Below are 26,372 nucleotides of genomic sequence, written 5' to 3' on the forward strand. Positions count from 1 at the left end.
CTTGACATCTATAGGACGAAGAAGAGTTGGGCAGCTTTACAGTTGCACATAGAGGCAGACAAAAACACAAAGAGGCTGGTCGTGAGTGATCAAGCCCTAGCAATTGCGGGCAGTAGTTATCTGGTCTCAGCTGGTTGGCAGATCCCCACTTTTGTTCAGCTGACAGACGAGGGTCCAGAAGGTGACTAACAGGATGAGGCCAGGGAGCCACGTGGCCCCCTCGAGGATTACAAGCAGCAAGAAGAAGGTAAAGAGATTACGCTCAAAGCAGAGCCTGCTTTTTTAACCTTGTAACTGTTGTTACACTGACAGCATGGAAGGAAACTCCTGAGCCAAAATATCATCTATTCCCAGATTCTCTTCCTTTGCCTCTCCTTCCTCCCTTGCTCCCACTGCTCGTCCATTCATGCAATCACCTCTGCAGTGTACTGGGATCCCACAGCATCCAGGAACTAACGATTGCAGAAGCTGAGTTTTGGTGCCTGCCAAGAACTCCTATGCACTGATGAGGAGACTTTTATACATTCTGCTAAAGGACTCGAAATAAGGAGATTCTGGATTTTATTGCTTTTTGCCACAGTCACTTTACAAATGATAACTTTACACTTTAGCCCATCATGCTTTTGAAGTCGGGACTATTCTTAACTTTGTGTCTGTTTACCCTCCAAGCAAGTCAAATCAAAGGTAAGAATCATCTTGTAGAATGAAGAAACTTTCTTTAAGATGCATCTGATTGATAGCTTACTAAAATTTAGAAAATAAAAGTGACTGTTCGCATTCCTTTAAGTTTGGCCAGTGACAAATTATCCTTTAATGCAAAGATCTACCTGCAAGTTTGTTTGTTTTTTAGCAAATTTAGTGGTGAAATTTAGAGGAACAACAGGGTATTTCTGTTTTATGTGCATGAGACTCTGTTACCTAAATTACTCTCCCGGCAGGCTACAAAATGCCAGTTCACCCTCGGAAAGATCTTTGATTTTTAGATGTCAAGCAAATGTCAAGCAGATAGCGAACCACTCTTAAGGTCATGAATATTCAGTGTGAATTAAACTGGTCGTGACATCTAATAGGTGTTCACTGAGAAAGATAGCGAAATTTCAACAGGGATAACATTTTCATCGGCACTGGTTGTCTTGTTCAGTGTGATGTGCCCGGGTGAGCTCATTATCCTGAAGGAAACAAAAGCCATTCTGTTCCCAGTGTCGCAGGACACTAATCTTTTCTGGCTTGTAATTCTGCTGTGGGGCCTTTTTGCGGATGCACTGGGCATTAAGGCCCGTGCCAACACTCCCTCCTTTTGCCTAGGCCCTCGTGTCTGTGCATGTGCAAATGAGGCTTCAAGCAAAACCAATTCAAATGTTATGCTATGAATCTTAGGAAAAAAATGATTTGGCAGCTTAACATGCTGAAATGTTTGGAAACTATTTTGTTCAATCAGTCTGCCTGACAGTCTCTAAACTGGAGGCTACGTTCCTCATAAAGCTACAGGTTACAATGCTAAGCATTCATTGCATTTTCTTGGTCTTATGCTACATTTGGATTAAAGAGTACTGCTCATTTCAAAGGGTTTTATTTATGTAGTGGAGTTACACATGCAACATATTGACAAATGCAAAGTAATGAACATCTGTCTAAATAAGGCTTCTTTATAACTTCCAAGTTTTTACATAGAAATAACATCAAGCATAATGAGGTTTCTCATGTGATGCCATGTGCACAGTGCTCAAGCGCTGTTTAGCATATTGCACGTGATACAACCACTTCTTACTGTGGAAATGTGTTCTTGGAGGTTTCTGACACTCACCAGGAGAAATGGGTTCCAAAGAAGGTGCAGCATCCAAACACTCATAGTGGTTGCTTTAGTTGCTAGAAGACTGGTACGGTTTTGTGTAGTTGCTCTTTCATGCTCTGTAACAACTAGCCTTCAAAGTAAAAATGGCACCCTTTGAAACATGTTGGCTATATCAGCGGTCCCCAACCCCCGGGCCTCGGACCGGTACCCGTCCGTGAGTCGTTTGGTACCGGGCCGCGAGAGTTGAGGCTCAGGTGTGAAATGTATGGTTTTCAGGGTTTTTATCGGTTTTCAGCATTATTTTGTTATTGTTTTTATTGTTTACTCGGTTTTCAGGGTCATTTCACGTGAGTTATGAATAAATTCTTTTTTTCGGTACCGGTACTAGTTTTATTTTGTTGTATTTATCCGCGACACCTTAAATGCCGGTCCGTGAAAATATTGTCGGGCATAAACCGGTCCGTGGCGCAAAAAAGGTTGGGGACCGCTGGGCTATAGCACTAAGCCACAACTTTTACTTTGAAGGCTAGTTGTTAGCAAGAATTTGCAGACAAAGATACAGTCATTTGTGGCAATATACAAGAAACCAAAGCATCACCTTTTCTGGTTTGTGTTGCACTTCTTACTGCAGCCCAAAGACCACCCAGACAGTGTTTGCAATGTCTGTCGCTTACACTCAAACTGCGACCGCAGCAATAAGCTAGTAACCAGTCACAAGGAGGTTTATATCAGCTGGTTTTGGGAATTTTTCCCTAGTGACAGATTGTTGCCAGGCAGTCACCGATTGGTCTCTACATCTGTGTGACTGGAACAGTGACCGTCCAGCAACCAGTCAGTGATTAATCATTTTCCCCTCATGACTGATGGTTGTGGACTGGTCCCTAGGTCACTCGATCCTACAGTGATTGTCACGTGTCCCAAACGGCGGTCAAGTTAATGCCACCTGATTAGCGGTCACATGTGTGCAAAACCTAAATAGGAGACCCTATGGAAACAATCGCCACCAACATACTGTATGACTTCCAAAAAGATTATGAGACTGAAACTAGGACTCAGTCTGGGACTATGTTATAAAAGATGGACACAGCCACAGTGATGTCACCTGGATTTCCACCTTCAACTGAAGCATTGGACTGTCACTGTCTGAGTTATTTCAAAGAAGACATGATAAGTGAGGAATTGATGAGACAGTAGAAACGTATTTTTATAAGGTAGCAGAACTAAGATGCAGATAGTGACACTGCATCCATCTTTTATGTACACTCCAAGGTATTAATTAAATGAAGTTAACATAAATTAACACGGTGGACAAAGATAGAGTGTACACAAGCATTGCCAGCTGCTTGATTGCAACACATATTCTATCAATGTAACAGCTTTGCAATAAAAATCATTTATAATATTGCACAATAACAGTAATTCAAGTACACTGTCCACTCACTGCAAATGTTTAAACTCACTTCTTGAAACTGTCACGTATGACAATGTTTGTGATTCACAATGCACTGGTGCAACATGCAAAACAGCTCCGTGTGCTTTCATAGATATGCAAAATTTAAGTACTGAGATAGCCCACTCTCTGTATCTCCCCAGAAATATACCAGCTTCAGCTAAAAGCTCTGAGTCGAATACAATTGCAACAGTAATTACACACTCCCTATTTCTATTTGTCCGTATTCTTCATTCTCTATCCTAATCCTGAAAAGGCACAGTTTTCTGTTTGGGCTCAATGACCTCCAGACTCTGTTTTGGGGCTCATAAATCCCAGCTTATTCTCTTAAGAAGTCCTCAAAGGTTTGCCACCTGGCACGACAATGATTGCTTTCTTCTAAAATAGCTTTATTCAATGGGGTAACTGTGTTGGAGAGACTGACTGGCACACTAGCTTTTGTAATGGCGCACAATTACCTTCCTGTAATTCACCAGTGTCACTGAAGCTCGTAAAGATTATTTAATTAAACTGATCAGAAAATTAGAGCAGCTCTCATCCTCTGTGCAGCATCTCAGCGGTATAATTCATGGAAACAGGGGAATCTGTGTCATTTCTTCAATGCCTTCATTTGCAGAATTGTTCTTTTCTAACCACTGTAGCTAAATTCAATCTCTTTAAGGTTTGCCATAGATGCACACCCTTATTCGACAGTAATCCACACGCACGCATTTCTGCTCATTCATACTTGGACGTGGCCCAGCACGATCTCATCGCTTACTCTTTTAGCCACTCACTAGTCTCAGTGACGTAACGTGGGTTAAGCTGCACAAGGTCAATTCAACTTAGAAAGACTTTCTCTATATGTCTCTGCATTTTTCCAGTCACAAACAAGCACCTCTAAGATTTAGTCTCTGGATGTCTTCATATTGAAGTAAACTTACAAGCTTGAATCAGTGTCTGCGCCTTTAAAATATAATTAAATCACACACAGAGGCTGTCTTTGGATTAGACAGTCCTAAAATACATGTACTCTATGTGTGATTTCCTTTTCACTACAAATGCTCTTTAAAAGCAGCGGTAAAGCAAGCAGCAGTTAACATACCGTAGCACAACTAAACAGATGGCACCTTGCTGGATAAAATACCTGTCAAATTAAATTCTCTCTGGTGATAGTAAGTGCTGGCTGCCCATTTTCTGATATGACAAGATTAATAATGGTTATTTGAAAGGGCATGACAGCATTTTAGGATTGCGTTTCCTTAAATCTGGATGGATTTTTTTGTGAACCACCTTTTAAAATGTGGAATTCTTCATGTGAAATATATTTTGGCTGTCTCGGTCTTATTTTTAATTTTTTAAACCCGGATGAGGCGATATTTGGGTGAGATGATATAAAGCTGGAGCATTATCAACATAGACGGTATAAAAAAATCCCATGAAGTCACATCATGAAGCCTCAGCGTTTTTGCCATTGCTGCTGCGACTGTGAAGCTGCATACTCATTGGCTACTGACATGTGATGGACAAGCTGTTAGTCACTAAACATATCCTGAATAATCCGCTTATCTGACTCTTGATCACATGATGATGATAATTGAATAAAACTGATAATTGATAAATGATCATAATTTACAAGATGAGCCTAATGTTCAATTCAATATGACCTGAGCACCGAGGTCATGACTTCTATGGAACCAGAAGTCTTTTGAAGGCATTTGTGCTTTGACTTCACTTTTTAGAAGCAGAAAATATTTAAATTTTATCCTGTAACACTAGTGAAGACTGACAAACCTGTTTAGCAAGGTCTGTAATTCATTGTGATATTAAACAGGAAATTGATGGCTAATTCAAAAAACAATAATACGCTTATGCCAGATTAGTTGGATTCCCATCAGCAAGAAATAATGAACCTGTTAAAAATGCAAATAACAAAGAAACACGTTGCTGTTTAATGCAAACCATTCAGCCCAATTTATGCACAATATGTGACTCACTTTGGAGCATTTAGTACATGGAGTGCAATTTTACCTTTGTTTTGTCACCCATCAGTTGTTAATTATCCCAGCCATCCACACAAACACTTGTACTGCTGCGGGAGAAATCTCACACCAACCTGACAGTCAACAGAATTACATCCACTTATCATGAAGTGTTTGATTATTCATGTTGCGAGTAAAAACATTCTGCCTGACTTAATAACTTCTTCTTTGTGACTCTTGCAGACCTTAACGACCACAGTTTTTCTGGACTCAGGGATGTAAAGTACCGACACTTTCTGGAAGCTTCCAGGCCAATCCCACATGCAACCAATGTCAGAGCAGAGCAGGGTGGACATCGGGGAAAGAGGTCAACGATCTTCACTACGGGTGTCAAAGTGTGTCCCCAGGAGAGTGTGAAAGCAGTCATCGGCAGCCACCGGGCCTATTACAAACTCAGAGGTGAGATGAAATGAGCAGTGTTAGACTTTAGTATAAGCTTATACTGTACATGGAGTCTTTAAACATTTACTTTGTGCCTAATCACAGCAGAGTGTATTAGTATAACAAGCCTGTCCTGAAATATTTAGTCTATTAGAATAAGGGGCAAACGGAGATGTCCTAGCAGTTGAATGAACAGCTACCAAATTGGATGTTTTATCCAATCAAAACATTTTGTAAAGACAAGGTTTAGTCAGCTAGGTCCATAGGATTTTAAACCAGTGGATTTTAGAGCAATCGATATGTGACTAACATGTAATTCAGGAGTTTTAACAAAAGCAAATTACCTCAATTTTTAAACATAGTCCCACACATTCACCTGATACTTCTACGAGGATTCACATCATCAATAAATGTTAGTGACCTGGTTCCACTGGAAGCTGTAGATGCCTGTGCCACCATCTCTGATGGATAGTCGATGAAGTATATTTATATTTAGTCTGTCTAAAGAGTTTTTTTCCAGGACTATGAAAGGCTAATCTGGCTTTGCTGTTCTTGAGTGTAACCAGTGGTTTGTATGTTGTTATAAATCCTCTGTATTCATGAAGGAGTCTCTTGACTGTTGATTTTGATAGTCTTGTTGAGAGTTTCTTGACTTAGTTAGATGTTGTGAAATAGTTTTTCTTAACCAAGAGAAGACTTTGGGGATCATCTACTTTAGCTATCTTCTGTGTCCAGAGCAGGCCAGCGAATTCAGTCTTTTTAAGAATATAGCAGATTTTTTTAGCCATCAGAATTGTTTTCTGAAGGCCAAGAAAGATGCCAAGCAGATTGACTTTACCAAGTGGATCATCATGGCCTTGCCATATTGGTCCATTTGATTGACCTTTACTATAATTATGTATTTATTTGATTTGATTTTCGGTTGTTACAGACGGGACAGACATGACTGGGGGATAGGACAGGGAGAAAGAATGAAAGAAAGAGAGGAAGAGAAAGAAAAATAGATGGGAGAAGAGATTGTGAGACAGGGGGAAGACAAAAAAAGAAAAACAACAATGTAACAGATTGTTGATTGAACCACTGGTACAGTTTTTGCAATCTCTCTGAAGAGTTTATTTTGTTTTCCCGTTGTAATGAGGGCCCCTTCACTTGCATCAAAACTCTTTGGACCTCATATTTAGAGTTCCAGTGAACATCTAACAAATACAAGTTCAATACTTGAAATAAACTAATGATTTTTCAGTGTCTATTTGTTATAGAACAACATGAAGACAGGCCGTATCAGGCCAATTTACCTTGGAGCCTCTCCCCTTATTTTAAAGCTGAAAGTCTGCACTTCAATCACATCAAATTGTTTTTTTTATTTGCAAAAGAGTTTGTTCTAAGTTCCGTCATTGCTTTGGTCACAGACCACATTGCCACAATAGATTTAATGGCGCTATGTCTCTAAATCTTAATGAATCTCACTGAATACTCCCTCATCCATGGTATGATTTTGATATTTTAAAAAAATCTTTAGATTCTAGCTACACTGCAAAAATCCCTTGTCTAAGAAAGATGGGTTATCAGTGATTTAATAAGCTAAAATTGCCACCTTTGTCATTGCAATTGGTTATTTAAGTGTCCCAAAACAGCTGCAGTGGCATATGATTTTAAAATGAGGCAGATTAATTTGTTGTATGGGAGATGCTCAAATCATTACAGAAATGATTTTATAAGAGAACAAATTTCCCATGGGCATCAAGTTATTGAACAATATGGTGCTTGTTTCAGCCGCAGATGCGGATAAAAAATAATGTCGCTTCGGGACAGCTTTCTGTTTGTAATTTTAATTTTCGCAGAAATGTCACAGGCACAGAATGACTTTTGAATATACACTTTGACATTTATGAAACAACAGCTATAATACTGTTTGTTGCGGTCTCTGTTATTTCACATTAAATCTGTTTTGTGATTGAATACATCTATAAGGTACTGTTGTATGTGTGCTCATATGTAAAGCTCCATTGAAATTCCTCCCCAAAGCTCATAATAAGCCAACTGTAACCTGTAAATCATGACTAGCTCTGTATACTAACCGATGGCAGGACTAATATCAACAGCCCTCTTTAGCCTGAGTTACGTAATTGTTTTCTAGCAGGAATTCACCTCCTGTCTATTTATTTTTTCTGTCCTTTTGATTTAAATCAGATTAGATGGTGTCTTTTTTGGTAGTACTTTAAAAAATTGTGATTCATCTTCAGTTTGTCAGGAAGCAATTTGGGAAGCTTTTCGGATTTTCTTGGACAGAGTGCCAAACTCAGAAGAGTACAGGGCCTGGGTTTACACCTGCCAGCATGAAAACCTCTGCATGGACGACTTGGCTCACAATTTCAGCAGCTCTCAGGAGCACCTGGACATGGTCGCCAGAGTGAGTGTGGAAGTCCACTTTCCATAACAGTACATTTGTACTCTGTGCTTGCTTGGTGTAATAGTAATGTAATAGCTGATATCATTTTGTGTGTGTGTGTTTGTTTTTAATTTCCAGAGAGTAGCTGAGGAAAATGAAGGGTAGGTAAACTTCCCTCTGAAATGTGAAAGTGTTTTCTGTGCGTGGAGTCATTTTTTTAAGAATCAGCTACACTCCAGAAAGGAGAGGCTTTTCTTTTCTTTTCTTTTCTTTACTTTTCTGTAACTGTGTAAAGTGCCTAGTAATTGCCAAAAGACTGACAGTTTTTTAATATATGTTGTTTTTGCAACAGCAAATATTTTTACACTCAATTACAAACAGAAGAATGTTGCAGATTTTTTTTAAAAAAAATGGTGAAGGTGAAGATCCCTGAAGTTTTTTAAATATAATTTTTCTTCCATTTTCAGAATTGAATCTGGGACTGCAGAGCCAGGAAGTGAATGTGAGTTTGACAGATAAACACCATTAAGGTTGAAGCAAAACAGACTTGACTTAAGCCACAACCACACGCCGAGAGATTGGTTGGCAATCCATTGGCAACCAACAGTCGCTAGGGAAAATATGCATTTCCCGACTGGTTGGCGAGTAGTTGTGTCGTTTTGGGCGTCATAAAACATTCATAAAGATATCATGATTTAACTTATATGTTGCTTTATTGTGTCAGGCACCTGGACTCCGCCTGTGATTCTCCTTCCAACTGAGGCTGATGTGGTAGGTCAACTATAACAGTTAGAACATTAACTCATTGTCAAGTTTCAGATTTTTAATTAGTAGTAAAAAAATGCCATGTGGATTTTGGTTTGCTAGGTAAAAGAGATAAACCCCAGCATGATGAAAGAAAACTATGAAGAGTATATTGTTGAGTTCAGGATCACCATCGTGGATCCGACATACAGCGAACTGCTCAGTAACCCCGAGACTGCACAGTACAATGACATCGCCCGAGACCTCAAACAAAGGGTGAGTTTAAGCATCAAGTCCCCCTCTGTATCTTACTCCTGTGATCGTCTTATTCTGTCATTAAAAACAAAAGCCCTTCTTAATGGCGGTGTTATGTAACAAGGTATTCGTGATTGCCAGCTTGTATTACATTGCAGCATTAGGTCTAACACACACCCTGATTGATTTAACAGCTTTAAGGGTAACTGCAGGACTTAAGACTTCTAAATGAGCGTGAGCCTGGAATAGTAAGTTCTAATGATCTCTGACTAAGAAGGCCGGGATAGATTCTCACCACAGTTCAAACAGCCACTAACGCAGAATTTCGTTAAAGAAATAGGTGTAACAGTCAGCGAAAAAATAACGTTTTATTTGGGCAGGTCTGTGAAAAACTAAAGACACTCTTACGGCTTCTACAGGAATTACGAGTGTAAGTAGCAGCTAACAGATTGCACATCTGAAACATTCAGGTGTGTGTTAGCACTGTACAATATTTTTTTGCTCGTGGAAATTGCAAAAAAACAAAGCAAAAAAACACCAAAAGCTTCATCTCCATGAGATATGTGGAGATATATTTATCACAATCTGCAGCATCACGTTCGATGAGAAACAAACACAGCATATTCTAATGTTAAATGTGAGCTTATCTCTCCAAAAGCTAAAGCTAGGCTAAAACTGGGTCATGCAACAGGAGAGTGATTCTAAGCACAGCAGTAAAACATCAACAGAATGACTGAAAAAGAAAAGAATCAAGGTGTTGTAATGGCCTCATCGAAGTTCAGATCTCAATACAATTTAAGAGAGCTGAGGATCTACGAATGCCCACAAACTTACTTAAAGTCATTACTGCTAAAGGTGGTTATTGCAGCTATTGAGTCATGAGGTAATTCAGTAGCTTGCATGAGGTACTTAGTTTTTTACAGGACTCCACAGAGTCCTAAGCTATCCTGTCAGTACCATACATGTTCTTTATCAGCTTTTTCCAACAGGTTGAAGCTGTATGAGTGTATGAAAGTCCCATTCCATTAAATAAAAATGCTGCAGATGTGTTTTGCATCATTCTAAATATGCATTTTTCTGCATGGGGCTGCAAAGAGTGTGGACAGATTTTCTAGTAAGTGTAGTGTCAGGGAGCTGTTTACCTAGTTCATGTAGCTTTCAGGGCCTAAGATCTTGGAATAATGTTAAATCTGGTGAATTGAGAAAATTGCATTAATGCTGACTTTAGTTCACTGTGGGCATTACAAAACTTCCATATATGCCTCATGATTGCAATAGTCATGCACTCCATAATGTCCAAGCTGGATTCAAAAACTCCAAGTTAAAAATTGCTCTAATTTTTTTTTTAACAGTAACAACAGAAAATTCTAGGATTTCTTTCACATTTGTTTTAATTATTTTAATGCTCTTTTCATTTTTTCTGCAGATGCTTCATGTGTTTGAAAAAGTTCCAGGATTCAAAGAGATACGTGTTCTGGGATTTCGGTGAGTTAAAAGAGGATTAATTAGGTTTATCGTAAAAAAAGAAAAGAAAAAAAAAGAACATAGAAATGGAAACATTGATTACGGTAAAAACACATCCTTCTTTAGTTTTCCCTTAAAATAGATTTTATTGAAACATTTCATTGCTTATGTCTCGAGAGAAGCTATCCTTTCTCTGTTTCATCTTATCTTTTGGCTTATGCCTGAGTGAACAACTATTACCACTGTCAAAGGAGCTTGCAAAGAAAAGCGTCTGGACTTCTTTAAGTTGCTTGAAGACGTTTCACCTCTCATCCGAGAAGCTTCTTCAGTTCTGAACTGAAGAAGCTTCTCGGATTACCACTATTACCACTGGAGTCTGTGTGTTGTGAGGCTTTCTGACATGATTTATCTTGTTGCTCAGACTGGAGGATGTGTCTGTACGGTATGCTGTGGTCTTTAATGGAGAAACAGAGCTGAATGAGGAACCTGAGGGTTATGTCACAAACACAGGGGAAGACGTAAATGCTCCTAAACTAAAGCACATCATTGTAAAAGCGTTAAAGCAGGAGACATCACTACCACTGGACATACAGACACTAAGCTTTGAGGCTGGTAAGCAAAATATCACACATTTACCTGAATTAGATATTAAGTTTGTGTTCAACATTGAAGTATTTTAACACTTCCTTCTCAGTAACCACAGTTTATCCAGTTGCTGAGCTCAACTTGAATCCTGTTGAGACTGTAATATCCGAGGACGACACCACAGAGGCACCAACAGAGGACAACGCTCTCACCCAAAGTTTCTTCCCCACCTTGGGAGTGATTGAAACCGCATTCGAAGCTTCTACTGTCAAACCAGAAACACACACGTTTGTGCCTTTCATCCCCAACATCCTCCCAGAAGTCACTTCTGCCTTCACAGTGGAGAATCCTTTATCGGCAGCTGTAGAAGAGGAGTCCACAAACGATGCTGCAGAGGAGGCCGTTACACAAGGAGCAAAAGTGGAGACTCTCACAGAGCAGGTGGAGGAAGCGGAGACAGAGGTGGAGGAAATACCATCAGCTGAACATGAAGAAGGAGGTGAGGGTGAATCAGAGGAGGAGGTAACAAAAGGTAAGGCTTCCTCAGGTTAAATGTTTATAAAGCGGGATGTTTCAAGAAGTGAAAGCTCTATTGATTAACCCACCAGTCTGCGTAGTGGGGATTCCATTAAGAGGTATTGACAGATAACAGGAAGAACTCAACAACGTGGCCATCATTATTGGTTTTCTATATCTTGTTTCTCTTAATGGTGGTAAAGCTGTTGAAGGATGACCTGCTGTTAAGGGCTGGGCAGCTCAGATACATAAACAACATTAGTGAGGATCGAAAAACAAAAGACACCCAGGCAAGAAAAGTAGGGAAAAGGAGCTTACAGTAAATTTTCAAAATTAACAGAAAAAGCCAGGGAAACAAGAATACAGATAGTAATATATGACAAAGTTGTTCCCAGTTGTTTGTACAGAACATTCATACTTCAGAGGAAATAGGAATGTCAGTACAATTAGATGTGGTGGTTCAGTTGTGCAGATGGAGATTTTTCATGCTGAGAGGATACATTATATTAGAACCCATTACTAAGTAACAACCTGCCGGTGGTCAAGTCATTACATTCTCATGCTGTGCAGGCCAACTTAAACCAGCAACAACTTGATTTTTAAATTCCAGACAAGTTTCCAAAGAGACTCAATATATCATGTCCTCGGGCATTGAGAGAAATGTGTATATAAAATGATGCACGACACATGTGCTGTATTATTATTTAGAGGAATGAGTAGGAAAACTTACAATGCCACTTAAGTTCACTGATGTTTAAAACCCTGCCACAGCAATACAGTCAGGTTAAGTTGTGGACCTTGAGCCACTGTAAAATTTGTATTCTTTTCATTGAAGACATTGTGTTGTAGATTTGCTGCAGTGCTTCAGAACATTTTCCTGTTGCATGACACAGTTTCAGCCAAACTTTGGATGTCAGACAGATGGCCTCAGATTTGATTCCAGATTATTTTGGTAAATAAAATCCTAGTTGATATTATTTCACAATAATGTGATTTGTTCACATGCATCTTTCCAAAGCTCTTCATAACCCTTCCTAAGGATCCGTATCTGTTCAGTCTTTTTCATGTATTTTAACATTTAACATGCTAATTGAGGCCTGTGGAGTCTGAAAGACAGTTTTTAGGGGTTGTTTTTAATTTCACTGAGCATTGCATGCTCTGACTTTGGGATTAATTTGCCAGCAGCTCTTTTGAATATTTTCTACTCGGGAATAATCTTTTTCACTTTAGAATAGTGAATTTCAAATTGTTTGAAGATTACCTTACGACACTTCCCTTATTAATGGGCAGCAACTTTTGCTTCTCTAAGATCATTGTTAATGTCTTTCCTCCTTGGCATTATCTGAAAACACACCTGAATGCACCAGACCAGCAAACATCTGGTCTACAGAGGTTGTGAAAGTTGCTGATGAACAACTAACAAAGTGCATTTGATTATCAGCACCTGGCTGCTACTTACAGCCTAATTCCTATGGAAGATGTAAGAGTGATGTGCAAACTTTCTTTTTCACATGAGTGGAGAAATTTGGTGAGATTTTGGCATTATAGTTTGTCTTTTTAGTCTCTCTACTTACAGTTAGGCTAAGCAAGGATAACAGTTTCTTTACTCTTGTTCTAAAAGATGAAATAAATATAATAATTATACGAAGAAACAACAATAAAAGAAAAGAGAGAGCTGTAAGTAACTATGGTTTAATGAAATGGAACATGGAGTGAATATTAAAATGACTGAAGTGACTTGGCTAACAGCAACAGCAGCAGATCAGGGTATTAAATAAATGTGACTGGCATGGCCTCAGACATACAGTCAAATGATCAAAGCAGGGAGATAACAAGATCTGGCTCAAACAGCATCCTATGATTCATAAGTCGCCTGCAAGTGGTGCAGCTAGACAGCTAGTTATTTTTGTCTTCTGTGCAACAAATTTATGTGGAAGTACACCACAAAAAATTATACATAATATGCTTTTTGGGGTAAACTTCAGATACTCAAAAAATAAATAAATATATAAGCACTGTTGCTAAAGTGTTTTTTGTATAAGATATTTAAGATGATAAGATATCCACATGGGAATAACTGCTGTAGATGAATGGTTCCACATAAAAGCTCTCCTAGAAAATTATAGTTACTAATGTAACTCAAATTCTATGATTGCTCATGCTGATCACTCCTTGTATCATCCTGGCTCTGCCTGTATTCCAGTTATGGTCATACATAACAATAAGTGTACAAGTACATTTAAATGCAAAATATCTTCTTCCTTTTCCTGCTGTGTTTTACGTTCAAGAACCCAGACAAGCTGATGGGGAGAATGAGCATCCAGATCAAAAGGATGAGGACCTTTCTGTAACAACTCCAAACCTCCAGCCTAAGGAAGTTATGACTGATGCTGAGGTTTTGACTGACCTATCACTGCCTACTTACCCTATCCCAATTTTGGAGATGTCTATCACAGAAACAGCAGCACCAGTTTCCACACCATCACCACTTGAGGGCAAAGTCCAAGGCATTGAACCAGAAACAGATGTGAAGTCTTTGCCATCCCCTGTGGACAGCAGCAAAGCCCCTGAGGATGCCAATGAGTCAAGTGGAGGGCACAGTGGAGTAGCCCCGGTCTCAGTGGACCTTATTGCTGAGAGTTCAAACAGTCAAAAGAAAGGAGGACAGAGTCAGAATGGTACAGAGTTGGTGTCCAAGCCCCATGAAGTGGAAAGTGGTAGTGGAGTCGCCTCAGAGTCTGAAGAACGCCCATATGAGTCCACTGCTGCCCCAATCATTAGACAAGCCAGCACACCTCTGATGACAGCAGTGGATAAGAGCAAAGAGTTAGTGGTTTTCTTTAGCTTGAGGGTCACTAACATGATGTTTTCTGATGACCTGTTCAACAAGAGCTCTCCTGAGTATAAGACACTGGAGAATACGTTTCTTGAACTGGTAGGTACACAAGCATTTGTGCTTGATATCGTGCTTCTCCATGTTTCATTCTCATACTTGCTTTTGTAGCCCAGAGATGAAAACTCTCAGTTTCAGAAAGTGCAACCATGTTTCCAAAAAAACTGAAAGTCACTTTGTGTTAATAAAAGCACAACTGAATAATTTGCCAATCGGTTAAACCCTACACAAAGAGAAATATCCAATGTTTAAATCAGGATTTGTTTTAAAAAAATGTGTTTACTTTTTATATAAAACACCTTAAAAGGGTTATTGTTCCAACTTTTTGGGAATGGGGTTTGGGAATTTCTTATTCTCTGTTTTGTTGTTCTATATTAGTGAGGAAGCACAGTGCAATAAGCCTTATCCTCACACCAGCTTTTAATCCCAAGAAGTTATTGTAATGAATTATAAAAAGTTATATTTTTCATTATTAAATGTTGTTTTCATTATTTTGTAAAGTGAGGTAAAGCTTTAAACAATCGCCAAGGTGGTAAAATGATTCTGTTTCACTCAGACACAACACTCTGGGTCCAGAAATTCGCCAAACCCTGGAGCTTCCAGTAAATCTGGGCCTAGGAGACAGACGACTTTAGCCTCCATACCGGTATTTTTTTCCATATTGGAACCGCAATATAATTCTAATGCCTCAGAGAAAGTTAACTAACCTTTTCCAAATGCAGTAACTAAAAAATCACGACATCTCTTAACATTTCTAACAGTTCTCATTTATTCAGCTTTAAACTTAAGCTTTACTTTCAACCTTGTAGTAAATTATAGACTCTCCTGCTAGCCTGCTACAATGCATAGTTTTTATCTGTAAGTCTGATTCTGTTTAGGGGGTTTGACTTTGTGTGTTTCGCCTTAATGTTTGACTGCAGTTTTGCTTTTACAGCAAGATGTACTATGAAGAAAAGTTGTTTTGCTAGTGCTTTGCTTAATGAATCATCAAATCCCAAATTTTAAATGTAGAATATGTAAAATTCAAAACCAGGCATGAGAAATTTTGTGCCGCCATGCAGACGGCTCAACAGGTTTTCCCTAAGTTGAGAATTAATACCAGTCACGGGGCATATCATGTTAAAAAGAAATAACCTTCTCATGTCTAGGTTATGTGTTCAGCATAGTTGACCATGGTGATGTTGCCAAGCTAAAAGAGAGTCACCATTGTGACACAAAAAACTCCTGTTGCATGGCCTCAGCTTACTTATCTTACCTATTAATCTTGCTTCCTGGTACAACTCTGAAGTCTAGACTCTCTTTGACTCATTGTCAGCATACTCCTGGTTTCTGCAAACAGAGGGGTGGCCATGGGTTTCTCAAAAGTTTCTCTATAAAAAACAGTAATGATTTTCTTTATTGCTCAATCTGTGTCAGGTTAGCTTAGCACAACATATCCCATTGGCCACTTGAGGTCACTGACCCCAACCAAGTAACAGAGCATCACATCACCGCTCATAAAATCAGTCTAGCTAGCTGTTTCCCCACATTTCAGCTCTTAAAGGTTGCCTGCAAACTTTAAGGATCCTACATTTTTGTGCTAAGTTAGCTAAATCAGAGAGAGTCATATAAATCTGTGCACCTATTTCTTTAAAGTACAACACTGAAAGCAAAACATCTATGTAGTTATCCGTGCTTACAAACTTTGTGGGAAGTACTGCAAATGTGCTACTAGCTGACATTGCTTTGTTATTATTTGTGAGCCTGTGAGTTTAAATTTACGTGTAAAGTGTATACTTCTTCAGGTTTTATCTTTTAAACTGGGAAATGCAGTATGCAGTGAAAGTGTCCTGCAGTTAGCTATTCACCGCAATCTCTGACATTTATTTTTGCATTGTCATTTATTTATTGGTATGTGTGATTTTTGCTTGTTTGGGGCCTTAAAGATTAACCCAGAGAGTGGTGGAGTAAATAGTAAATAAGTGGGCCAAGAAAATATAGTAGAGATGTCACATAGCTTTGTGAATTTTGTATATGTTAGAAAGCAACCTAGCTCAGGGCAGTGTGAGTCATGGGACCTTGGTCTGCCTTAGTCATTGGTTGTGACCCGAGGTAAGAAGCTTTAATTCTAGTCAGTTCCAGCACCACACACATTATGCTATTAGTGGTTTCCATCTGCTTAGTGTGATGGCAGTAAAGTTTATATGGACATCTGCATGCATTTTGCATCATTTATTCTGAATGGGTACCTGTCAAAATAGGCACACTGTATATATGTACTACTATTGGCCAAGAGAAAATGAAATAAAGCCAATCACAAGCTGGACAATGTTATGTTATTTTATTTGGATATTTGAGTGTATGACCTGCATATATTTTATTTTCCCCCCAAAAAAGAAGTGTACATTAGCTGCTGGCATGTATGTACATGAGGACGATGTCTCTTTAAACCTGCATTTGCTACAAGCATCAAAGAAAGAGGCATCACTTGACATCTCTGTTTAGTTTTGATGCTTGCCCCTAGGTATTTTTAGGCTCACTCAGAAGAGCCCTGCGTTCTGTGTTATGTAAAGACCTTCAAATCAAGAAGAAGCAGCAATACAAACTGGATTGTATGCATGCAGTCATGCCAGTGGGCATAGGGAACATGTGTATTTAAACTATATATAAATATATATATTAAAAAAATATGCATAAAAATCCTGAAAGAATAACACAAACAACACTCCATCTCCAATCTTTAATGGTTGCCCAAACCCCAGTTTCTGCAAATCTCCTTGTTAATTAATGTATTTAGCCGTTTTCAGATGAGTGCACTGGTAAGTATTTACTATACTTAATATATTATTTTGTCAGCACCCATTAGGATTTTTCAGTCTTCCTTTAAATGGGCTTTTTAAATAAAGACAGGCCCCAGTGTATCCAGGCGGGGTTATAAATCACTAAAACAATAACGAAGAAATGTCAAATAATGCATATGATGCAGCCCATTTAAATGGATGCAGTGTTTTCGTTGTTTAGTTCAAATATACATGAACAATTAGCCTTCATACCATTTACCACACTCCCCCATTACTCCTGTACCTACTGGTTTGTGAAGCAACCAATAAAACTGGATATGGAGGTTGGAGGGACTTAGTTTGATACAGCAAATCAAAAAAATTAAAAACTTATGGAAGCAAAATACTTCTTGGGACTTTTGACACAGATGCAGGGATATTTCATTTGGGTTTTCCAAAGCAAGAACCAGTAGATACATGTGTAACCTCAGAGAAGCAAATGTGATTGTGTCAGACTGATGAAATCATAGTTTGTGCCATGCATCCTGCAAAGGTTTAGTGTATATATATATATAACATGGCAATTTAAAGTATCTTTAGCGTCTCAGTACAGACTCTAGTGAGAATTCTTGTAAAGAAACAAGCTTTGACCTTACATGAAAGTCAATATAGCTGGATTGGTCATCTAAAGTGGGCGATTATAACTCAACGATTTTCTGCATTGAGACAAATGGATGACCAAACAACAGTGTGAATGTGTATATATATTGCAAGCTGTGGCCCATTTGTACTGGATGGTGGACCCTCCAGTAGCTACACCTTCCTTAGCTAAGACTGTTAGCTATAGGGAGCTAGCTGAGAGTAAACTGCTTGTCAATGATAAGTGAAATAACCAGATCAGAGCAGAGCTCCTTAAGGCCTCTTATCTCCCTCTCAACAGCCAGGCCTGCTAAAGCATCGTAATCTCTCTCCCGCACACTGTGGTGGTTTGATGTTTGCCTCATCTGTAGTGAACATGGAGTGGCTTGAAGGAGAGTGGTTCAGATCGATGGACATTGATGTAGGCCCATTACTTGAGCTGGTTGACTTCCTTCCTGCCTAAACAGCTCTGCAATCATTGGTTCGAAGTCCCAAAAGATTGGCTTCTCACTTATCTGGACTGCAAAGTCTGACAATGCGGGGATATTTTAAACATGTCTGCATGGGAAGTTAACTTTAACTTAAAGCTAAGACATGGCTGTGTAAATATAGAGTTCCAGACAGGTGCTGTGTTGTGTACTGCCTTTTAAAAGAAGAAGGCAGCACAGACGCAGTGAAGCCAATGTGTTTGTGCTTGTTGAGTTTTGTTGGCTATTTGGACCAATGAGTTACCTTATTGCATTTATTTGTAAATTAACACTTTTACCATCTACTTAACAAGTTTAACTGATATAAATCCCCCTAGTGTCAGGTGGCAAAGGAATAGCAGTTATCTGTGCTCCCAGAATCCTCTGTTCTCAGGGTCTGTATGTTCAATATTGTGGTGTTTGGGTCAGCATTATCATTTTACATGTGCTATACACTATAAGCAACTATAGATTATGCTTTTATGGTTCTCATGCGTTGTCCAAATACTGACATATAGCAAGATCCTTGGAACACTGGACCCTTTCCCATTACATGCCATACAATATAAGCCCGGGGGGCACGGGACCCCGTGGAGCATATGCGGGTGGCTGTAGCTCAAGACTTCTAATTAAAGTGTAAAGCACTTTGAGTTGTTGATAATACCAAAATTGAAGTAAATAAACTCATCACATTTATGTAGAACTCGAGAGATCGTGACCCTTTTTTATATTTCTCATACTTCTTTGTCATGTTTCCATTATGTATCATGTAAATGTAGAGAACAACCTAACAACATAGCGTTGTTCCTGCATCACTATAATGTTTTTCTGAGACAATCAATCCAGCTGTTGACATTTTAGAGCTTTTTAATTAGAGAAAATATTACTCAGTGTAGAAGTTTGTCATCGGGTTTTTCTGCCTGGCTTTTTGTCGCATGGTTACCATTGTGAAATATTCTATTTGAACCCAAACATTATTTTCCCCCTTAACCTTAAAGTAACCACTGTAATGAAACCATGAAGGAAAAAACCAAACAGAAATAAAATCAACACATTAACAAAGTAAAATCTAATCAGTGTTGATGACAACTGTAGACCTACATGGACTTTATTTTTTTGATAGGATTTCTAAATGAGTTGCTGCTTGGGTTCCTCACCTCTTTTTCCTTAATTACCTTAATTAATGACAGCTCAACAACATGGTTGGTCAGTTAGGTAATGTAACATCTTAGGAAGAAAACCAGCATAGGAATGACCCTGCAGTTACTGCTAAATATGCTAAACAGGCCTACTGTGTGTAGTTTTTTCTTTCCTTTTTGTGTCATTGTAATTCATTTCTAATTGGATGCTATGGCATTTTAAAAAAAAGCTAAAAGGAAAAAGTTGTAAAAAACAAGTAGGAACAGCAGCAAGGCCTCTTCCCAGCTAGCATGTAACAGATTATTAAAAAAATGGATATGATACGTCTCAAATCAGTCTTGACTATGCTTCTCCTGTGCTTTATGTTTGTGGGGCAGTGTTACCACAGTAAGGCTGTAGTGATGCACAGATACTGGATCCAATAAACATTTACTGTCTGCCTTTGTGTTACTTTAAGGCACTTTAGATAAAAGCTTTCACTAAACAGTACAGTATATATTATAGATAGACTTGAGTTAGGTTTGTTGTAAGTGTATCATTTTTTGTCCCTGTGTTTTCTGACTGTTTTGCGACTAGAGTTAGCATGATTTGTGTTCTTATACTAATGCCTATGAACATAACCCTAATTTTATTCTGGATCTAATTACACAGCCTGAGCAGTGATGCCAGGATTTCATGCTTGCATCAAAATTTAATTATGAACTATTCATAGCATTAACACTGCAAAAAGTGACCTGAATAGCAAATTAAAAAAGAAGAAGAAGAAAAAGCTGTTGAATCATAGTGGCAGAATTAAATACTTCTCCTCCCCCGGGACTTAATCTCAGGAGGGAACAGCTCTTTTTTGACATAGGGTGGCACGTGTCTGGCATAATTTAATTACACCCAAAAATCAAAGTGAAGAACTCCCTTTCTCTTCTTGGATCAAGAAATACATTTGTGGGATTTTTTTTCCCCCACAGATTACTAACTTTACTAATGCCTTTTAAATAAACATTGAAAGAGAACTGCTAAATCAAATACTGAAATAGGAGCTTCTCAGAAACGAATATGCTTTTCCTCTCATTCTCCACAGCTTTTGCCATATTTGCAGTCCAACTTGACGGGATTTAAGCAGCTGGAAATTCTTAACTTCAGGAATGGAAGTGTTGTGGTAAACAGCAGGATGAAACTGGACAAGCCCGTACCTTATAATGTCACAGAAGCAGTGCACTGCGTGCTTCAAGACTTCTGTAATGCAGCTTCCAAAAGGCTTGATATTGAAATTGACAGTCGCTCCTTGGAAATAGAACCAGGTGAGATGTTCTTGCTTGTCCACTGCTCTGATTTGGTTCTTCTTTGTATTTAATAGAAAATAAATAATAAGTATACACTGATTAGTGTGTAATTATGTGTTCTGACAAACTGATGTATTCCCATGACCATGACCATGACAGAGGTCAAATTATATATGACCATTTAACATCTGTACATGTGTATTTCCATCCTCTTTCTCATTATGTGTTACTCCTCCACCACTGTTGCTCAAACTCTTTTCTCATTTCCACACCGTCCCCTTCCCATCCTCAAGTCTCACCTCCTGAACTTAAGTCAGAACTAAAACACATGAAAAATGCATAAACTTGTTTATTTATCTCTGACATTCTTGCTATTACCTTTTCTAATACAACCTTCCTGTCTCCAGACATCTGACATAAAGCTAGCTAAACAACAAGAGCTGGTTATAAGCTAACGTTACGCTAGCTAATGTTAGGCTCAACTGTCCTAAAAATCACACTTTCCCAGTTTGATTACCTCTCATATCATATGAGAGGTTATTCACTAAATGTTTGAGTCCAACAATGTGACAACTGAGGTAAACAGCTAACTGACAGTCCAGAGTTGTTTGTCCTAGAGGGCCACCATAGATAGTATTATGCACTTGAATTGGAAGGCGTAAGAAAACAGAATTCAGCTGATTTCAATGTGAAATCTAATGATATCTAGTGGCAAGATTTTACACACTACTTTTAATTTTGTGTGTCTCCAAGCGAAAGCGAGATCACAGTTCATTCCCATGTTGTGTGAATAAAATATGCAGGCAAGGCATAGGGAACAAAAATCCTTAATCTGCACATGCAGTGAATTATGCTTGTCAATATCATAAGGTTCGTGTTTATCTGCTGTCTGTTCACAGACTGTAACAAAGGTGTTGTGTATTGTGAGTTCATGATCGCATGGAGCCATATTAAAAGCACACGAAACAGAAAGCAGACACCTCTTGTCATATCAGTCAGCATGCCTTCTTATTTCCCCTCTGAATCTGCAAACATGGAACGACTGCATTAATGCTAGTGAACACTCAGCCCTCTGTCTATATTTCTTTCACCTCTCTCTCCTGTTTCCGTTGGTTTTAGCTGACCAGGCAGACCCCTGCAAGTTCCTGGCCTGCAATGAGTTTTCACGCTGTGTGATAAACAGTTGGACCAACGAGGCAGAGTGTCTGTGTGATCCGGGCTACAGCACAGTGGACGGGTTGCCTTGTCAGAGCACTTGCACCCTGCAGCCAAACTACTGCCTGAACGGAGGCCTGTGTGAAATAATCCCAGGCCATGGAGCAACCTGCAGGTACACACAAGCTGATAAATGAAAGGAAGCACAAACAAAATGACCTTAAAGTTTATACTAGGTCCTTATTTTTTATTTATTTATTTTTAGCTGTGTTTGGATTTGATCCCTGATGTCACTTTCAGAGCCTTGAAGTTGGAAATCCACCATGTTTGTTTTTATTTTTCATTTGTTTTTCTTTTCTTTTTATCTTTATCCTGAATTGTAAGGCTGATGTAAACGTGTTGCTTTGTGGTGTACTCAAGGACATCCATCTCCTGAGAGCTGCTTGCTGAAAAATGTTGAATTCTACAACTGTGTTTAACAAAATTTAAAGAGATGCATCCGGAGGCAGTGCAGTAAGGATGAAAATGTGTATTTATTAATAACAACTATTATTATAGTTAGGCATCCAACTCGTAAAGGCTTTTTTAATTGTTCACAAATTTATCTTCAAGGATCATTCAGTCATTTATCAAGAACGCTACATATCTTTTTAATAGAAAGAATTTTTAATGTTTATGCAAATTTATACATATGCCATGAGGTATGTATTGAGACACAGGAACCTGAAAGCAATAGTGAGCTCTTTTGAACACGTCTCAGGAAAAAGAAAGCAAATTTTTCATTTTCTACTATGAAAAATGTCATTACCTTCAAAGGGTGCTTCTTTCTAACTTCCAGTTAGGTCTGCAAATCTGGACAGTGACACAATTTTCATAATATGAGCTCTGTATTTCACAGTAATAGATTTGTAATTAAATGGCACATTTAAGTACAGAATTTCTTTGACCCCAGGGTTTGAAAAAATATACCGTTTTAAAGTTTTTGCAACTTTATAGACTGTATTGCAGACAATTACTGTCAGAATTCACAGTGCACTCGCACGCACGCACGCACACACACACGCACACACACAGTGTGTTTTAGGTCACTGTAATGTCAAGTTCCATGCAATGAACTATATTGCATTTGGCAGAATCAGTAAAAAAAACCAGCTTTTTTAGGTTCTCCTGTCGCTTCGTCACTAAACACTCAGTGACTAAGTCCCACTGGGTCACATGGCCATGCATGTTCCACAGGTGCTGAACCTCATTAACCATTCTGGTCTGCTTCCGTGCTTTTTTTCTTAGCATCATTCTGTTACACGTTGATCTGAATTCCATCTGTCTTCTAGGTTTTTTTCGATGTTTTTGAAAGGCCATTCACTATGCAAAAATAGCCTTTCTATTCTTGAGGCTGATGAATGGTTTTCACTATGTGGCGAAGCTCTCATAAAGTCGTGCCTTTGTGGAAGAATGTTTAATGACATGCCCATCTGCTGGAGAGTGTTTTTGACTTGGAGTGAGGTTGTTAGGGGGTTTTCTTTACCAAGTGATCATCTAACACAGTTATCTTGCATGGCCTTCCAGGCCTTTTTAATTGGCCAAGCTCAACAGTGTGCTCTTTTTGTTCTCAGAACGTACCAAAGCATTGATTTGGACATTTTTATATTCCTGCCCACTCTCTTGTTTCTTGTACTTGTTTTGTTTTTTGCAAGCTATGCAAGGCATGTATCACTTGAATCGAAAGCTCTTTTAATCCCAATTTTGGGTTCGCAGTAACAGCTTCCAAGTGAAACGTCACAGATTTTTTTTTGCTCAACTGATGATGAAATAAGAAAGGCCATATTTGGCCATAACTGTACCCAGTTATTATATATTAAGATTTTATTAAAATATTGTGCATAACTGCATGCATTTTTCTCATCGCTTTTAGATGCCCCGTGGGTAAATATTGGCACTACCATGGGGAACGCTGCAATGAGCTGGTGTCAGTGCCGGTAGACCCGTCACTAATTGTAACCTGCCTTGTGGGAAGTCTCTGCCTTGTTTGCGCCGTCCTTGGCATTATAATATTCATCAACAAGAAATGCATAAAAACCAGAAAGGCTGTAACTTTGGTGTAAGTATGAGCCCTATTTTGTGTAGTTTGTTTTTGTATACGTGACTATTTAGTCATTTTGTGTGGTATAGCCTACTGTTTCAAAAGCATTCATAATCTCCTTTACATTGTAGGCAGACTCTTGCCCCTTATGCCTTTGAGAATACTTTGAGGGAGAATCCAGTATTTGAGAATGACGATGGTGTCTTAACTCACGTGTCCACAGTACCATGCCCGTCAACTTCTGCTTCCTCCCAGTCCCAACACTCTGAGCAAGAACATTTTGCCTCCATTGAAAATATACATCTGAGTATCGAGGTACACTGTGCTGCGTCGCACAGAAGACTAAACCAACTAAACTACTAACCTCAGCTCTTCGGCTACTAATAACTAAAATACTCCAACCAATTCTGTTCTAACAAATACGTTAGTATTATTTAACTTAGAGCAAACTTTGGGTTGATCTCCATCCTTCCATGCATTTAATCTAGGCTGACTTTTCATTTGTATTTAAAATTGCTCTGATGTATCTTCAAAATATCTGCCATAGACTGACAATCTGCTCAGGGTGCAGCCACCATGTCAATCCAAGACAGCTGGGATAGGCTCAGTGACCCTCAATTGGATGAGCAAAAGAAAAGGGATTGATTGGTGGACGAATTACATTACAATGTCAAAAATATACTGCAGATTAAATCATTCACTGGGACTGAACATCCTCTGGTATATTCAGTAGACACTCAGAGGCTTTTATCGACAAAATGAAAGAGTTAACCGCATGATCCATAACAAAAACCCAACCGCTGTGTGTAGTTTTAACAGTGAACTGTGTGCTGATTGCTGTAGGTAGAGTCTCCTGGAGTAGACCCTTGAATAGTTAAGTGTTTGCTTTCATTTGCCTTTTATATGTTTATCCTGTTCAAATGCCTTTGTTTTAATAATACATTATTGAAGCGCACTGTAAATATGAAGCTTTTCTACTGCCTGCCTACACAGATCCCCAGACAACTCTACACAACAAGATCAGAAAGATTAGTCTCAGAAATGGTGGATTTTCATCACTGTATACCACACAATGAGGTAAGGAATATAAATGCACAATGTAAAATTGAGCTGTTATAAGATGTAGAATACGTTTAAAGTTATATGCACTGATATTACAATTTAGGTGTTCAATAAGATTTAAAAAATAAGAAAATGTAATAACTTTAAACTGTAAATATTTTACAGCTATATGATGTTTGCAAAAGGTAAACCATCCGAGCAAGCAACTGTTTGAATGATTTTTCTTTTTACTCACAAACCAAATCACTGTTGACATTTGTGCAATTATTGCATTAACGCCTTCAAAATAAATTCTAGACCTCTAATGAGTAGTTTCAAAATAAAATTGTGCCCATCAGCACTTCAGCAGCGTGCCTTTTATCATGTACCTTATGATTTAAGCAGTGCAAGCAAGTTGTAGATGCAGTTTCATTTTGTCATGTATAATTCCACCTGAAATGAGTCCGTTTTTATTCCTGCTCTTGTCTGTTCCAGACGTGGCGACTGTCAAATGAATACAGAACGTGTCATGTTTTAAGGGCATCGGATAATGAATGTTTCGAAGTTTCAGTTCTCTGATGACTCCTTGTTCGTTTGAAGATCCGTCAACGCACTAACACGGTGCGAAACAGGAGGGAGGAAAAAAAAGAACTAATGTTGCTGTCTAACTGTATATGGGTGCAGATACCGTAAAGCAGTGATCAAGTTTAATTGTTCATAGTGATGAAAGTCTCTTGTTAGACAGAGAGCTATGGATACTGCTGTGCACTTAGGTTGTGTTCAAGTGGAACCTAATATTTATTTTATATAATGAATGGTAGGAACATTTCCTGTATACCCTTGACAAAGGTTTTTCTTTCCTCACAATGAGGTATTTATTATTTACATAAATACAAGGTGTTTACCACCACCTTGCTTACAAAAGGTGGTATCTTTTGTTTAGACTTTATGATATTGTTTACGGCAATGCCATCTTTAACATTACTGTGTTCCAAAAAGAGACTGAATACATAAAGTATTTGGTCATACTACATTATTCCTAAAAATACTGGTGTCTGTACCATTTACAATTTTTAACCACTAATCATGTGTCCATTAATACCAGGACATTCGTTTTTGCACATTCTATTTAAAACAAAAGAATAAAAAGTTTTTGAATTAACAAAAACATTTTTCTTTGTTTTGGCAGCTCAGAGTGTGTTAGGTCTGTGTAATTTGATCATATGTAAAGAACGAATAAAGAATGAGTTTAAAGCCTGACGTCAACGAACTTGGTTTTTGAAATAAAATCAAGATTATTGTGTTTGAGTCCTAAAGCACCGTA

General features: G+C 38.5%; 1 protein-coding gene across 5 annotated transcripts; it reads left to right on the top strand.

Annotated features, from left to right (window-relative positions):
- Positions 1–249: 249 nt before the first annotated feature.
- impg1b (interphotoreceptor matrix proteoglycan 1b) lies at positions 250–26,216 on the top strand. 5 transcript variants are annotated; one of them, XM_005723898.1, is made up of 19 exons: positions 250–684; positions 5,447–5,662; positions 7,888–8,054; positions 8,172–8,194; positions 8,501–8,535; positions 8,758–8,804; positions 8,901–9,053; positions 10,459–10,517; positions 10,918–11,108; positions 11,191–11,613; positions 13,886–14,532; positions 15,047–15,136; positions 20,571–20,790; positions 21,892–22,102; positions 23,840–24,025; positions 24,139–24,322; positions 25,001–25,084; positions 25,235–25,254; positions 25,544–26,216. In XM_005723898.1, exons 1-19 carry the CDS (start codon positions 618–620, stop codon positions 25,584–25,586), a joined length of 3,066 nt encoding a protein of 1,021 aa, XP_005723955.1. In that variant the 5' UTR covers positions 250–617; the 3' UTR covers positions 25,587–26,216. The 5 variants fall into 5 exon arrangements, with proteins under 5 accessions (XP_005723955.1, XP_005723954.1, XP_005723956.1 ...); XM_005723897.1 differs by lacking the exon at positions 25,235–25,254; XM_005723899.1 differs by lacking the exon at positions 25,235–25,254 and having other exon boundaries at positions 11,191–11,580.
- The last annotated feature ends 156 nt before the right edge of the window (positions 26,217–26,372 follow it).

The sequence above is a fragment of the Pundamilia nyererei genome, unplaced genomic scaffold (genome assembly GCF_000239375.1).
Source record: "Pundamilia nyererei isolate P.nyererei 1_Seehausen unplaced genomic scaffold, PunNye1.0 scaffold00010, whole genome shotgun sequence".
Lineage (NCBI taxonomy): Eukaryota > Metazoa > Chordata > Actinopteri > Cichliformes > Cichlidae > Pundamilia > Pundamilia nyererei.